This window comes from Nakaseomyces glabratus, chromosome E (genome assembly GCF_010111755.1).
Source record: "Nakaseomyces glabratus chromosome E, complete sequence".
In the NCBI taxonomy this organism is placed as follows: Eukaryota; Fungi; Ascomycota; class Saccharomycetes; order Saccharomycetales; family Saccharomycetaceae; genus Nakaseomyces; species Nakaseomyces glabratus.
In genome coordinates this window covers 172,734-188,403 of record NC_088955.1, presented here as the reverse complement: position 1 = coordinate 188,403, position 15,670 = coordinate 172,734, and the positions used below count along the sequence as shown (strand labels likewise).

Below are 15,670 nucleotides of genomic sequence, written 5' to 3'. Positions count from 1 at the left end.
TTGGCTATATGAAGTGTTATTACATAGTGCATCTGACAAGAGTATTACTCTCTGCAGCCATACGTTTATATACCAAGGATTTTTGCAGCACCAGGATTCGGGTGCTTCTGTTATATTAGCTCATTTTTTATGAGCTAATATAAATTGTGCCAATATACATGTCAATCATGAGCTAATACAAAGCTAATACAATGAGCTAATATACATTTGTCCCTGGAATATGAGTCTTTTTACATTGGAGGAGGAGGTTATATGTGCTCAGAATCGCGTTGTAGGTGATCCAACGTGGGCATTGTGTTGCGATAGTCTAAGACGATCTTGATGAGTTGTGAGTTCTTGTGTCCAGTTATTGGAAGACATGATGATAGAGCGATTCAGAAACTCTAAGGGTATTATACAGACTATACTGGTTGTTCTCTTGTTATTATACGGAATAAGATACTAGAACTTCGGTTTAACTGAATAGAGATGAGGGCTCCTTTTATACCTTTAGTCTTTGGATAAACTGGTTCTAAGAAGCCCTAACTCAATTGGTTTTCACCTGTAAGATGATAGTCGGTTACCGGCCTATATCTTATCTTATCTTTTATAGGCTATCTTCTGCACCGGTATGAGCGGTATAATGCCTGGCGTCATTGTCGTTTAAGACGCTCATATTCGTGGGCACGGTATGATCATATGATCATCTGTTAGAATAATAATTTCGAGTTACTCCCCCTCTAGAGGGGGGTGTACACACATACACAGAGAGGTGCCAGAGCTGTCAAAGGTTCAGGGATTATAACACTGCATCATCAATACTCTTGCGCGACACACACCAGCCAAAGCATATACACAGGGTACACCTCGGTATACCTCGGTATACCCTGTGTTAGCCCACATCACTCTATACTAACACGGTACTGCCCACCCGGGACTCGCCGGTCGAAATGAAAAAGCTCGGCTGAACGGAGAGTGTGGAGAGTTCCGGAGAGGGGCGAAGCAGAGCAGTAGAGAAGCAGCGCAGTAGAGAAGCAGAGCAGAGAAAGGAGGGGAGGGGAGAGACACCCCTCACTCGAGTACCCCCATCTCCACAGAATACAACGCACACGGGTAATTAACCGGAACCATCCGACCATCCGACCACCCGATCCCCACATGTCGCCAATAAACCGGTGTTCTCCTTGGCTGCGTGCTTCGTACTGCCTTGACTGCGTATTGCCTACTCTATTACCGGTTCAATGGAGGACTCTGCAATCTCCGTTCCATTCATCCGCATCCCCTCCTCCCTTTGTATATAAAGCGACTCGACTCGAGACTTTTCCTTACAACTATTAACTATTAACTAATAACTCACAACTACAACTACAACTACAACTACAACTAACAAACAAACAAACACAACTACAAACACAACTACAAACACAAATACAATGCCTCATATTACTGGAAACAACGAAGCTGATCTGAAAGTGTCTATTCTAGGTGCCGCAGGCGGTATCGGGCAGTCGCTGTCGCTGCTGGTGAAGACGCAATTGCAAGTGCTCGCTGGCTCTGCAGACAAGAACCTGAAGCTAGCACTTTTCGATGTCAACAAGGACGCTGTCAACGGTGTTGGCACAGACTTGTCGCACATTGACACGCAGGTCGAGGTGTCCATGCACAACCCACAGGAAGGTGACGGTATCAACTCGTGTCTGAAAGGCGCTGACATCGTGGTGATCCCTGCCGGTGTGCCAAGAAAGCCAGGTATGACCCGTGACGACCTGTTCAACATCAACGCCAAGATCATCACACAGCTGACCGACTCCATCCTCGAGAACTGTGACTTGACCAGGGTGGTCGTGCTGCTGATCTCCAACCCAGTTAACTCCTTGGTCCCAGTTATGGTCAACAGAATGAGCCAGAAGGTGAACCACAAGAACACAGGCATCGAGAAGAGAGTCTTCGGTGTCACGAACCTGGACCTGGTCAGAGCCTCCACTTTCCTAAGAGAAGTCTCCGAGGACAAGATCGAAAAGATGCCTTACGTGCCAGTCATCGGTGGCCACTCGGGCGAAACAATCATCCCACTGTTCTCCCAGAACCCTCACTCCAAGGCCGTGCCATCTGAGAAACTCGGCCCACTGGTACACAGAGTCCAATACGGTGGTGACGAGGTCGTCAAGGCCAAGAACGGCGCGGGTTCCGCTACTTTGTCCATGGCCCACGCCGGCTTCCAGTGCGTGGTCAAGTTCGCTAAGCTGTTCCTAGGTGGCGAAAAGGAGTTCAAAGGCACTTACTACATCTCCTTGAAAGACTTCAACAACCAACCCATCGCTAAGAACGCCGACGCTTTGCTCCCACTGGTCAACAACGTCCCATTCTTCGCTCTGCCAATGACATTGACCCTGGACGGTGTCCAGTCTGTCGACAGCGACATCATCGAAAACATGAACATCCACGAACGCAAGGAACTACTGCCAATCTGTCTAGACCAACTAGAAAAGAACATCGCTAAGGGCCTAGACTTCTCTGCATAATTTCACCCATCCTACAAAGCTCCCCATCTAGCACACAGGCAAGCTCGAATAGCATTAAAGAAAAAATAATTAAAACAATATTTCACCCCACAAATCGAGCAGGAAAACCAGTATTATATATTCTTATAAATAAAAACTATGTTCTCAAAAAACTTACCAGATTATTTAAGCAAACATGCCACCCTCTAAATAGTTAATATTCTTTCTAACAGCGTTATTTTCTCTTCTTCTTTTTTCTTCCTCTTCTGAATGCCCTTCCCTACAATCGAATACTCTTATACCTCTCGAATACTCAAATCATGTCATACGTGTTTCTTTCTCCCAGGATGAAAAAATAATGCCAAAAGGAAGGATTGTAAACAAGGATTACGATAAAAATAGCTGAAGCCAACAGGGTCTGGCTTACTTCTGTTAGTTTGTAAGGCGGTCAGGAACCATTGGGATCGATCGATTTGGTTTGTGTGTATAGGCAGGAGTACAATTGGTTTAGACCTTGGGCTTTTGCGCGGAGTAACGGGAGAAATCTGTTAACTGGAAGGCAAGTAATATAGCAAAGTAATATTTTTTGGCTGCTCGATTCCAATACTGAGAAAGAGGAATAGTGTGTTCTATATCTACTATTGAACAAGTTAGTAATAAATAAAATGAGCCACGAGGAAGTTCACGACGAGTTTATCGCGGAGGATGTCACTCCGAATAGACCAGATGAGACGCGGGGGGAGAACGGTGCTCCCAGACGCATGCTGGTGCGTGAGCATAGGAAGATAGGGCGTGGTGCTTTTGGTACAGTGGTCCAGGCTTATTTGACTCAGGACGAGCAAACATGGTACGGCCCATTTGCTATCAAGAAGGTACCTGCACAAACAGAGTACAAATCCCGTGAGTTGCAGATTCTTAGGTTGACTGACCACCCAAACATCGTTAAATTGGAATACTTTTTTACACATACTTCTCCAAAGGACAACAAGGTATATCAGCATCTAGCCATGGAATGCTTACCAGAGACTTTGCAAATAGAAATAAATCGATATACTTCTAACAACTTACAGTTGGCCATCAAACATGTCAAGTTATACAGTTACCAGATCGCTAGAGGTATGTTATACTTGCATGCATTGGGTATATGTCACCGTGATATTAAACCATCCAATATCCTAGTTGATCCGAAGACGGGCGTTCTAAAGATATGTGATTTCGGCTCCGCAAAGAGACTTGAACCGAACCAGCCATCTATCAGCTATATTTGCTCTAGATTTTACAGAGCTCCAGAACTTATCCTGGGTTCCACACAATATACCACCCAGGTTGATATTTGGGGTCTGGGATGTGTCATCGGTGAAATGCTAATCGGTAGAGCCATCTTCCAAGGCCAGGATCCACTTCTACAGTTACGGGAGATAGCAAAGCTACTAGGACCACCAGATAAAAAGTTTATTTTTTTCTCCAACCCACGTTACACAGGCCCATTATACTCGACACCTTTGTTCAATGGTACCTCTTTGGAGAGATTTCAAAAATACTTCGGTCATGCAGGACCGGACGGTATTGATTTGCTGATGAAGGTATTGAAATATGAACCAGAGCTAAGATTTTCCCCAAGAAGGATTATGGCTCATCCATTTTTCGATGACTTGAGAAACGAGAAATACTTTTTCCCAAGAGAGCAGACACAACCAGTGTTGTTGCCGGAGTTATTTAATTTCAACGAGTTTGAATTGCAAGTGATAGGTGAACTATTGCAACAAATTAAACCACATTCTGAGGAGCATTGAAATCAATTGAGAGGCAATGGTGAAATTTATTTTATTTCGTATATTTTATTCTTACGGTCTAGTGAGGTTGTCACAGTTGTTTTTTTTTTCTCTTATTGAGTCTCTACTTTATGCTTTTTATCACATATATGAAGTTGAACGACCCAAACACTACTTTTACCTTGCAAATAAATGCAATAGTTTTTTAGTTGTATCTCAAGGTAAGTCTGCTATGTCTCGAAGTTATTAGAGTTTGCTCTGAGCTGGGTACATACTGACACATCAGCATATAATCGTTAACACAGGTTTGATAGATCTTTATATTATGAAACATGTATTCCGTATAAACTGTCTCTTTCACATTGGGAAACTATGAGATAATGTGAGATAGAAGTAAATCTGCTTCTAGGTTTTTATAATGACTACTATTTGATTTTTTTGACTTTACCAGTTTAGTGTATCTGATAATAAAAAACAAAATCATAGTTTAATAGAATAGACCACAGAATAGTAATGCTTGATAAAGTGCTTTTGACAAGATATAATTTCATTTCTAAAAGAATACTTTATGTTCGACAGATTTTTGTACACATAATCGTAATCAGCAAAGGATGCCACAAAACTATTTGTCAGTGTAAATTCTTAATGAACTTGACAAATCTATCAATAAATAGTTTTCCTTATCGATGCCATTTTTTATAGTTTCAGGTTACATAAATGCAAGCATTGCTTGAGTTCTGTTGATAATGTATATAAATCTAATATGAAGTATGTCAGCTGTAATATGTTTGTCTTAACATCAAATCAGTTCAAATTTTAGACGCAGAATTTTATTTCTGAATTTCCTTATTTATAGGATTTATAAACATCTCTTCAGTAGATTTTTTTTTAGCAACTCTTTTATTATGTATTTAGTATACAATATCTAATTCGGTTTCGCCTTGATCTGAAATTGATAATGCCAATGTTGACCTCAAATAAATTCCTTGATTGTTTCCCTATATGATTATTATATCAGTAGTATTACAAAATTTGCATAGGTCCAAGACAAAAAGATGTCATTTATATAATACGATATATTTCTTATTTGACATATCAACATATATATTCCAAAACATAGGTAGCTTTGGCTTAAAATATATTGTAAAAAAACGCTCGCTTCTTGTAATAAATTTTTCATCCACTAATGGATGTAATTTTTATAATATCAATTCCAAGGTATTATATTTAATTACATCTAAAAAATAGGAAAGTTAAATTTACTGATGTTTGTGGGGATGCAATGAAAGAGCAGCTTTGGGAAAATACTAAATTTTATCAAGAGTATTTAGCCAAGTGTCTTGTATGTATTTAGAAGGTACTGAAATACAATAGTTAAAAATTTGTTTCATAGATATCCATATATGAAGATGGTATTGTACTGGATTCAACAACTATTCAATGAAAACATCACTTTCGAATATATAGCTGTTATATTGATCACTACTGATACAGTAAGAATACATTCACCACAGTTCTTGATTAGTAGTAACTTTGCCACTTATATGAATTATCTTTAGAACGATAGAACATTACTTATCGAAGATGCCTATTAAGCTAAAAATGGATACTATAATATAAACAAATGTATTATTTGTTTCTTGTGTTGGATTTTCACACCAAATCTAGCAATTATGAACAATTCTTCATCAAACGTAAAAGAAAGGGCTCAATTTTAACAGAAGTTATCCAGTGCAGACAATCTGGTATACGATATTTTGTGATGTAATTTCAGGACGTGCCTACTGGACTTTTATTCCGCAGTAACAATCATGTATAGTGATTAATAAATGCATGGCACCATCTGAAAGGAAGTTTGCACGGGCTGATGAATCACATATCCAATCAATACTCACACCATTCCTAAAAAGAGAAACACAGTTACTAAAAGAATCATAACCTCTGATTTGTTGGCCTTGATCTTAAAACCAGAACCTTGTAAAACAGAAGCTATTTGAGTGTCCGATGGCCCTCCGGTATGGCTGATGTTAACAGCGGAGCTTGACGGTATTAATAATGCAGTGGTCCCTAAATCGCTGGAGGTCTTTCCTAGCTGTTGCAGCCGTGACTGTGCTGTATGTGTATTCTGGTTATCATTTGTCGAACTCACGGAAGCATCATTCTCAGCGCCGCTTTGAACCGGCATTGATCCAAATGTCGGCGTGTTCTCGGTAGGACGAGCAGAAACATCGGATGGCCTAGATCCCCTAGAGATAACTGGACGTGATGAACTATGAACAACTGAGATTGAAGCAGATGAGGCATGTGGTTTAGACATTTGAGGTAGCATAATACCCACAGATGATACATTTTCGCCATATTTAGAACTGTCCCTCGCAACTTCCTGTGGCACAGAACTCGATGCAGAAGTAGTACTATAAGAAGGCTTGTTTATCGGCCCTGCGAATCCTAAAGTATTTGTGATTATCAATGACACTGAAGGGATAGTATTGCGTCCACTAGAAACTGAAGTTCCATTAACAGAAGATAATCCGTGATTCTCATTACCGTTGGCTGGCGTCTTTGTAGTGACGACCGTGTTTCCAGAATTGCTAGAGATAGTGCTTTGCGAATCCACTGTAGTATAAGGATTCTCCTTGGAAACAACTGAAGTAGGGTGATTCGATTTAACGTCTAACTCAGAATCCACTAACAACCAATCGTTACTGAATATGGTGGTCGTGTATGTAATGGTCTTCCCATCAGAGTCTGTAGTTGTGACATGAGATACTACCTCCGTGATCGTGTGCCCATCTGATATGATCGTCGTCGTGTAGTCGGCTTCTCCAGGTGTGATGGTCGACACAGTCGTTGTGCCAGTACGGGTCACTCCATCCTCGCCTTCAGATGGGAAGTAAGAGATCACAACAGTCTTGCTACTGCCGTCATCCTCAGTAATTGTACTCGTCACGACTGGTGGCTGTGAGTAAGGTGCAGCTGACGTGAACACACCCTCATCTACTTGATCATATGACGCCATCGTGGTGATGTATGTAATGGTCTTCCCATCAGAGTCTGTAGTTGTGACATGAGATACTACCTCCGTGATCGTGTGCCCATCTGATATGATCGTCGTCGTGTAGTCGGCCTCGCCGGCCTCGCCGACTTCACTTGGCTTCAATGGGATCGTAGTGGTAATCGTCGTAGGCTTGCCGTCAGAGTCCTTCGTAGTGATGTGCGAAACAAGGTCGGTCTCAAACTCACCGTTGCCCTTGTCAATCGTCGTCGTGTAATCAGCCTCACTCTCAGGTAAAACATCTTTCATGCTAGAAGATAAATGAGGTGCTTCTGCGTCAATATATTCCCTAGTTGCATTGAACAGTGTGCTGTCAGTAATAATCTCACCCTTATCATTCGTGGTGATGAAGAACGAGATCCAGTCGGTCTCAACATAGTCCGCGGCAGTGGTGGCGGTGATCGTCACAGGTGGCGGACTGTACGTCCTGGTGCTGCTAGTGGTGATCAACCCACCAAACTCGTTGGTGGTCGTCCAGTAGCTGATGACCAGGTACTCAGTCACTTCGTTGCCCAGATCAACAGTCTTGGTCTCGGCAGGAGGTGCAGGCCCGAACGACGTGTGCGGAGCCTCAGGCAAGTTGTAGTCACGCGTAGCATTGAACAGTGTGCTGTCAGTAATAATCTCACCCTTATCATTCGTGGTGATGAAGAACGAGATCCAGTCGGTCTCAACATAGTCCGCGGCAGTGGTGGCGGTGATCGTCACAGGTGGCGGACTGTACGTCCTGGTGCTGCTAGTGGTGATCAACCCACCAAACTCGTTGGTGGTCGTCCAGTAGCTGATGACCAGGTACTCAGTCACTTCGTTGCCCAGATCAACAGTCTTGGTCTCGGCAGGAGGTGCAGGCCCGAACGACGTGTGCGGAGCCTCAGGCAAGTTGTAGTCACGCGTAGCATTGAACAGTGTGCTGTCAGTAATAATCTCACCCTTATCATTCGTGGTGATGAAGAACGAGATCCAGTCGGTCTCAACATAGTCCGCGGCAGTGGTGGCGGTGATCGTCACAGGTGGCGGACTGTACGTCCTGGTGCTGCTAGTGGTGATCAACCCACCAAACTCGTTGGTGGTCGTCCAGTAGCTGATGACCAGGTACTCAGTCACTTCGTTGCCCAGATCAACAGTCTTGGTCTCGGCAGGAGGTGCAGGCCCGAACGACGTGTGCGGAGCCTCAGGCAAGTTGTAGTCACGCGTAGCATTGAACAGTGTGCTGTCAGTAATAATCTCACCCTTATCATTCGTGGTGATGAAGAACGAGATCCAGTCGGTCTCAACATAGTCCGCGGCAGTGGTGGCGGTGATCGTCACAGGTGGCGGACTGTACGTCCTGGTGCTGCTAGTGGTGATCAACCCACCAAACTCGTTGGTGGTCGTCCAGTAGCTGATGACCAGGTACTCAGTCACTTCGTTGCCCAGATCAACAGTCTTGGTCTCGGCAGGAGGTGCAGGCCCGAACGACGTGTGCGGAGCCTCAGGCAAGTTGTAGTCACGCGTAGCATTGAACAGTGTGCTGTCAGTAATAATCTCACCCTTATCATTCGTGGTGATGAAGAACGAGATCCAGTCGGTCTCAACATAGTCCGCGGCAGTGGTGGCGGTGATCGTCACAGGTGGCGGACTGTACGTCCTGGTGCTGCTAGTGGTGATCAACCCACCAAACTCGTTGGTGGTCGTCCAGTAGCTGATGACCAGGTACTCAGTCACTTCGTTGCCCAGATCAACAGTCTTGGTCTCGGCAGGAGGTGCAGGCCCGAACGACGTGTGCGGAGCCTCAGGCAAGTTGTAGTCACGCGTAGCATTGAACAGTGTGCTGTCAGTAATAATCTCACCCTTATCATTCGTGGTGATGAAGAACGAGATCCAGTCGGTCTCAACATAGTCCGCGGCAGTGGTGGCGGTGATCGTCACAGGTGGCGGACTGTACGTCCTGGTGCTGCTAGTGGTGATCAACCCACCAAACTCGTTGGTGGTCGTCCAGTAGCTGATGACCAGGTACTCAGTCACTTCGTTGCCCAGATCAACAGTCTTGGTCTCGGCAGGAGGTGCAGGCCCGAACGACGTGTGCGGAGCCTCAGGCAAGTTGTAGTCACGCGTAGCATTGAACAGTGTGCTGTCAGTAATAATCTCACCCTTATCATTCGTGGTGATGAAGAACGAGATCCAGTCGGTCTCAACATAGTCCGCGGCAGTGGTGGCGGTGATCGTCACAGGTGGCGGACTGTACGTCCTGGTGCTGCTAGTGGTGATCAACCCACCAAACTCGTTGGTGGTCGTCCAGTAGCTGATGACCAGGTACTCAGTCACTTCGTTGCCCAGATCAACAGTCTTGGTCTCGGCAGGAGGTGCAGGCCCGAACGACGTGTGCGGAGCCTCAGGCAAGTTGTAGTCACGCGTAGCATTGAACAGTGTGCTGTCAGTAATAATCTCACCCTTATCATTCGTGGTGATGAAGAACGAGATCCAGTCGGTCTCAACATAGTCCGCGGCAGTGGTGGCGGTGATCGTCACAGGTGGCGGACTGTACGTCCTGGTGCTGCTAGTGGTGATCAACCCACCAAACTCGTTGGTGGTCGTCCAGTAGCTGATGACCAGGTACTCAGTCACTTCGTTGCCCAGATCAACAGTCTTGGTCTCGGCAGGAGGTGCAGGCCCGAACGACGTGTGCGGAGCCTCAGGCAAGTTGTAGTCACGCGTAGCATTGAACAGTGTGCTGTCAGTAATAATCTCACCCTTATCATTCGTGGTGATGAAGAACGAGATCCAGTCGGTCTCAACATAGTCCGCGGCAGTGGTGGCGGTGATCGTCACAGGTGGCGGACTGTACGTCCTGGTGCTGCTAGTGGTGATCAACCCACCAAACTCGTTGGTGGTCGTCCAGTAGCTGATGACCAGGTACTCAGTCACTTCGTTGCCCAGATCAACAGTCTTGGTCTCGGCAGGAGGTGCAGGCCCGAACGACGTGTGCGGAGCCTCAGGCAAGTTGTAGTCACGCGTAGCATTGAACAGTGTGCTGTCAGTAATAATCTCACCCTTATCATTCGTGGTGATGAAGAACGAGATCCAGTCGGTCTCAACATAGTCCGCGGCAGTGGTGGCGGTGATCGTCACAGGTGGCGGACTGTACGTCCTGGTGCTGCTAGTGGTGATCAACCCACCAAACTCGTTGGTGGTCGTCCAGTAGCTGATGACCAGGTACTCAGTCACTTCGTTGCCCAGATCAACAGTCTTGGTCTCGGCAGGAGGTGCAGGCCCGAACGACGTGTGCGGAGCCTCAGGCAAGTTGTAGTCACGCGTAGCATTGAACAGTGTGCTGTCAGTAATAATCTCACCCTTATCATTCGTGGTGATGAAGAACGAGATCCAGTCGGTCTCAACATAGTCCGCGGCAGTGGTGGCGGTGATCGTCACAGGTGGCGGACTGTACGTCCTGGTGCTGCTAGTGGTGATCAACCCACCAAACTCGTTGGTGGTCGTCCAGTAGCTGATGACCAGGTACTCAGTCACTTCGTTGCCCAGATCAACAGTCTTGGTCTCGGCAGGAGGTGCAGGCCCGAACGACGTGTGCGGAGCCTCAGGCAAGTTGTAGTCACGCGTAGCATTGAACAGTGTGCTGTCAGTAATAATCTCACCCTTATCATTCGTGGTGATGAAGAACGAGATCCAGTCGGTCTCAACATAGTCCGCGGCAGTGGTGGCGGTGATCGTCACAGGTGGCGGACTGTACGTCCTGGTTGCTGCTGTGGTGATCAACCCACCAAACTCGTTGGTGGTCGTCCAGTAGCTGATGACCAGGTACTCAGTCACTTCGTTGCCCAGATCAACAGTCTTGGTCTCGGCAGGAGGTGCAGGCCCGAACGACGTGTGCGGAGCCTCAGGCAAGTTGTAGTCACGCGTAGCATTGAACAGTGTGCTGTCAGTAATAATCTCACCCTTATCATTCGTGGTGATGAAGAACGAGATCCAGTCGGTCTCAACATAGTCCGCGGCAGTGGTGGCGGTGATCGTCACAGGTGGCGGACTGTATGTAATTATTTTAGTACTCGTCCCATATGGATGCTCTTTATCATCTTGAGGAACTGGGAAATAATCTAGTACATGATATTCCGTCACTCCATTTCCTAAGTCGACTGTCTCGGTTGTTTCGCGTAGTTGGTTATAAATTGTTGAACTAATCGTTACCGGAGAGGGCTTGTTATCTATTCCAAGTGTTCCTGACACAATGATCTCGATAATTTCAGTGGTATACTCATCAGACTTCGTTGTCGTGGTAGATGAGTATTGAAAGGACTCATAAAAGTATACCGCTAACTCCTTCTTGTATTTGCTAAAGTCTAGACCATCGAAGCCTACAAATGAGTCGATTCTGTCGCCTTTGTAGTATCCAATATTCAGGGCGCTATCACCATGCACTGTCACAGTTTGTGATGGGTTGGAATGCAAAATCCTTACATCGGAATTGTCAGTAGATACACTAATCTCGTCTTCTTTGGTAGCATCATTGTCGTAGAAATAGTAGAACAGGTACTGATGAGCATCGCTTATATCGGTATCTGCTGTGTATTTATAGCCTGTCAGTGTGATGCCGTCTTGCCCCGCTGGCAATGCCACTAGATATTCATAGTTTGTTGGCCTACGAATTGGCCCCATGCTCAGATCCAAAGTGATTGGTGATACAACGGAATACCCAATATACCCCAATGTATGCAACACAGCATTATTTGTGAATGCAAACATATCATTATAAACAGCCAGTATCCCCTCACATGTTATTTCACCAGTTAACTTATCTACGCCATAGGATGGGGTATTCGGGTTAGTTTTTGCTAATCCACTTACTCCAAAGTCCACTCTCCAAATAACTTTATCAAACTGAGATCCTGTCTTACTGCCCGGTGACAGCACTTCAAATTTTCCGGCAATGATCATAAGTGAAACCAACACGTATGGAGGTTTATATATAAATTGATCTAAGGTACTACCAGCAAAACGAATATGTGGGGATTCTCCTTGGTAGTTTGGTATACTATTTTTTATGGTTGGAAGAGTGACACTTACAGTATTGCCCTTATAGACCTGAATCCCACTACTATTTGCATAAATATCAAAAACAAAATTGTTCACAGCATCGGCCTCATCCTCATAGGTGTTTCCGCTACCATCAAATATGAATTTTGACTCATTTTCTAGATCAAATACACCGCCCAATGTAAAGTTAAATTTCCTACTAGCGCCAATAGGAGGAATAATAGTAACTGATGATTTTTCCTGGATAAGAACACCCTCCTTAATGCTGATATGAGCAAAATTCTTTAAAGTTAAACTTGTATTAACTAAAGATAATATTTTATCCCTGGGAATAGTAAATTCCTCGGTGCCCATACCATCCAGTACTATCGTCTTATCTTTATAGAAATTAGGATACACCGTAGCGCATGCCCAGGATAAAATGGCCACAAATGTAGCAAACACACTTAGATACTTCATCAGGGATATGGTTGCTTGTGCCCCAATGTGTCTAGTATGTTCTTAAAAACTGTAATACTTCTTAAAACACCGAATTTGGAACAGTAGGTCAGTTGTTTTATCTTACTTTTTATTCATGTAATGAAAGTCAAAAAGATAAAAGATTCATATTAGAATAATTTGGAATTTGGCGAATACACATAACACTTAAATATGTAAGTGAATGGTGCCCGAATTTCGAAACATCAGTTAAAGGATTTACCGAAGCTAGGCCATTAGCTTTGTTGAGCAATCCAATAATTGACTAAACCATAATATAGGCTAAGACCCTTGCACATAGCAACAGACCCTCCAGTACAGGTTAGGATTTCCCATACAATGAAAACATGGAAAAGAAAAGCAAAGATATCGGGATCCGACTAGTGGTGATAACAACCATGGCTCGCGCTTTGGAACACATTATGAATAGGATTATATCAGAAATAACCCAGTCCCTTCCGAAGAAGCTTGGTGAACAGTTCAACGTATGGCCAGATTAATTAACAGAAGTGCGTACAAGCATTTTCTCTGGTTCACGAAATGCAAGTCGTCCCCTTAGTCACCACAGACTCCGTAAATATGTCTCCTTCTATTCAACTTCGTTAAACTTTGTTAAGCTCGAATAGCTCAATAGTGACCGAATCCTGGAAAGGCCGAGACTCGAGACTCGAGAGATACCGTTAGGACGGCGAGATATCATTGTCTGTTGTAAGTCTCTCTGAAACAGTCGCATGTATAGAAAAGCAAAGAAGCCTCCTTGCGTAATAGATTTAGATGAATAACACCGACCAGACATACCCATTCCCCCCTCAATCAATGTTGCTACAGTGTGTTCCCTGTGCAGTTAAGTGTCCCGAATCGCAGCAGTCTTACCAGACAGGCCCGACCAGCGCTGATTTGCAAACTCCCGAGGATTTACCAAATTTTCACATTCTATGCCTCGGGTGTTCGGCAAGTTGAAGGGAGACGAGGGGGGAAGGGATCGCTAGCAGCTTAGAATATGTCGTAGGGGAGGGAGGGGAATGGCCCCAGTGGGGAAGCCCACGCTGTGGCACTGCGCAAGAGTATGTGCTTCTAGATACGCGTACGCCAAGCTGCTAACGCTCTCTGCTTGCAAGTTGACGACAAATAAGAGCATATGCTCCAAGGGGCTATTGTCTATGTTCACAATGACTCTTCATAACGGAGATAAATTAGCCGAATCGAAAAGCTTCATCCTTGGTATTGGGACGGATTTCGTCACCGTTACGATGTGTGGTCTTGGTCTTGAGTTCTTCTCTGATTAGCTCTCAGCTTTCGGAATGTATTAATTAACTGATAATTAATAGAGTTGTCTTCAATTATATTTCAGAGTAATGACTACAGTGTTGCACGGCCATGGAAATGTTATTTATTTTAGTTTGTGATTTTAGTCATGGCAATGTAATTTAAATTTCTCAGGAATTAATATTAGGACAAAAGGGATGATCGGTGTAGCAAAGTTCCTAGTTATCAGTAGAGATATTCCATAGGCCGCTACGCTATACTACTGTACAGAGACAACGTATAATGAAAATGCGTTATCGATTTGCTAGTACACATAAAATGTTTCATTAATCCCAGCATGAATCTAGCCCCAGATATGTCGTAGACTCAAAAACATCTTGTTTCATTCGTAACACAGTTCTGGTTATGGTATGAAAAAAATTAACTTGGTCACCTTTGGTAAATCCTTTTAATCTACGATGGCTATAGCTTTACGACCGATAGAGGAAGTAATTTATCCCAGTTCTTGGTCATTAATAATAAATCCATTAAATATTTCTTAAAGTGGTTATCATATTGTGAAAAGAGAGGTTTTAATATGTAGATTATGTTTCGCTTTATGAATTAAGATTAAAGTATGAGTAGTATTTGTAACTAAAAAAGAAAATATAGCTCCTACTTTATTTCTTCAGACCCAACAATCCTTAGATAACACAGGTTCTAGCCTGTATACAATTATATGGTGTATTTACGATGATAATGATTGTTCAACTAACTTAGAGAACACAGTCTTTTCAATGTTTAGTTTTCATAAGAGGTGCTTTTTAGTCCTTCCTTGTGTATGTATACTAATTATATCTTTGTATTAAAGTGAGACTAAGAAATTTTTAATTGCCGGCTTTCCGAAATACAGTTGAGAGTACCAACATATCGTTACAGCAGTTACAAAGTGAGGTTGTATGAATATTCATCTTCAATATTTTGTGCAACCCATAGAACAACACAACTTAGCATCACACATGCGTTTGAGACCACATTTTCGATACCCATCCCTAATGTTGGGAATGATATGTAGTCTCTCACAATATACTTTATAATCAAAATTACTAGAGAACCAGAAATGCCACCAGCTAGTAGTGCAAACCCCAGAAACAGCACAGATCTAGCTTGCCATGCCAATTGTGAATCCATGTTCATACCCCCGAACATACCATTGTCACCAGATAAAGCCCCTTGCAAAAGCCTGTTCTTCTCAATCGAGTTTACTATCAGCATACCAAACGTGCTGCAAAGAAACGGGACCCAATCCACAAAAGTAATATGTAAATCTGAAGCATTATTATACTTGGAAAACAGCACCGAGTCTATAAATGCCCAGAACCCTAGGGCATAGAGTACACCTGCCAAGTATACACCAATCGTGCGCATACCATCAAAGGATGGCAAGTGAAAAGGAAACCTAAATAAATGTTGAGGTTCTTCGTCCATATTTGTATTATCTGTATCTGGTTTATTCTACTACGATAAACAGTTCTTGCTTCACTTTTATAGTTTTGTAATGAAGTCCCTTTTATAAGCCTTTCGCTTTCCCTTTTAGAGGTTCGGTGACTCCGGTG

At 43.8% G+C, this 15,670-nt stretch overlaps 4 protein-coding genes across 4 annotated transcripts; 2 read left to right on the top strand and 2 right to left on the bottom strand.

Annotated features, from left to right (window-relative positions):
- Positions 1-1,412: 1,412 nt before the first annotated feature.
- Positions 1,413-2,501, top strand: MDH2 (malate dehydrogenase MDH2; the record flags this gene model as incomplete). Its single annotated transcript, XM_445763.1, has 1 exon — positions 1,413-2,501. The coding sequence occupies one exon, from the start codon at positions 1,413-1,415 to the stop codon at positions 2,499-2,501; it is 1,089 nt and encodes a 362-aa protein (XP_445763.1).
- Positions 2,502-3,145: 644 nt separating this feature from the next.
- On the top strand, positions 3,146-4,273 carry YGK3 (GSK family serine/threonine-protein kinase; the record flags this gene model as incomplete). The annotated part of the gene is made up of 1 exon (XM_445762.1): positions 3,146-4,273. The coding sequence occupies one exon, from the start codon at positions 3,146-3,148 to the stop codon at positions 4,271-4,273; it is 1,128 nt and encodes a 375-aa protein (XP_445762.1).
- A 1,870-nt stretch (positions 4,274-6,143) lies between these two features.
- On the bottom strand, positions 6,144-12,791 carry GVI51_E01441 (uncharacterized protein; the record flags this gene model as incomplete). Its single annotated transcript, XM_445761.2, has 1 exon — positions 6,144-12,791. One exon carries the CDS (start codon positions 12,789-12,791, stop codon positions 6,144-6,146), a length of 6,648 nt encoding a protein of 2,215 aa, XP_445761.2.
- A 2,205-nt stretch (positions 12,792-14,996) lies between these two features.
- Positions 14,997-15,542, bottom strand: VPS68 (Vps68p; the record flags this gene model as incomplete). The annotated part of the gene is made up of 1 exon (XM_445760.1): positions 14,997-15,542. The coding sequence occupies one exon, from the start codon at positions 15,540-15,542 to the stop codon at positions 14,997-14,999; it is 546 nt and encodes a 181-aa protein (XP_445760.1).
- Positions 15,543-15,670: the final 128 nt, after the last annotated feature.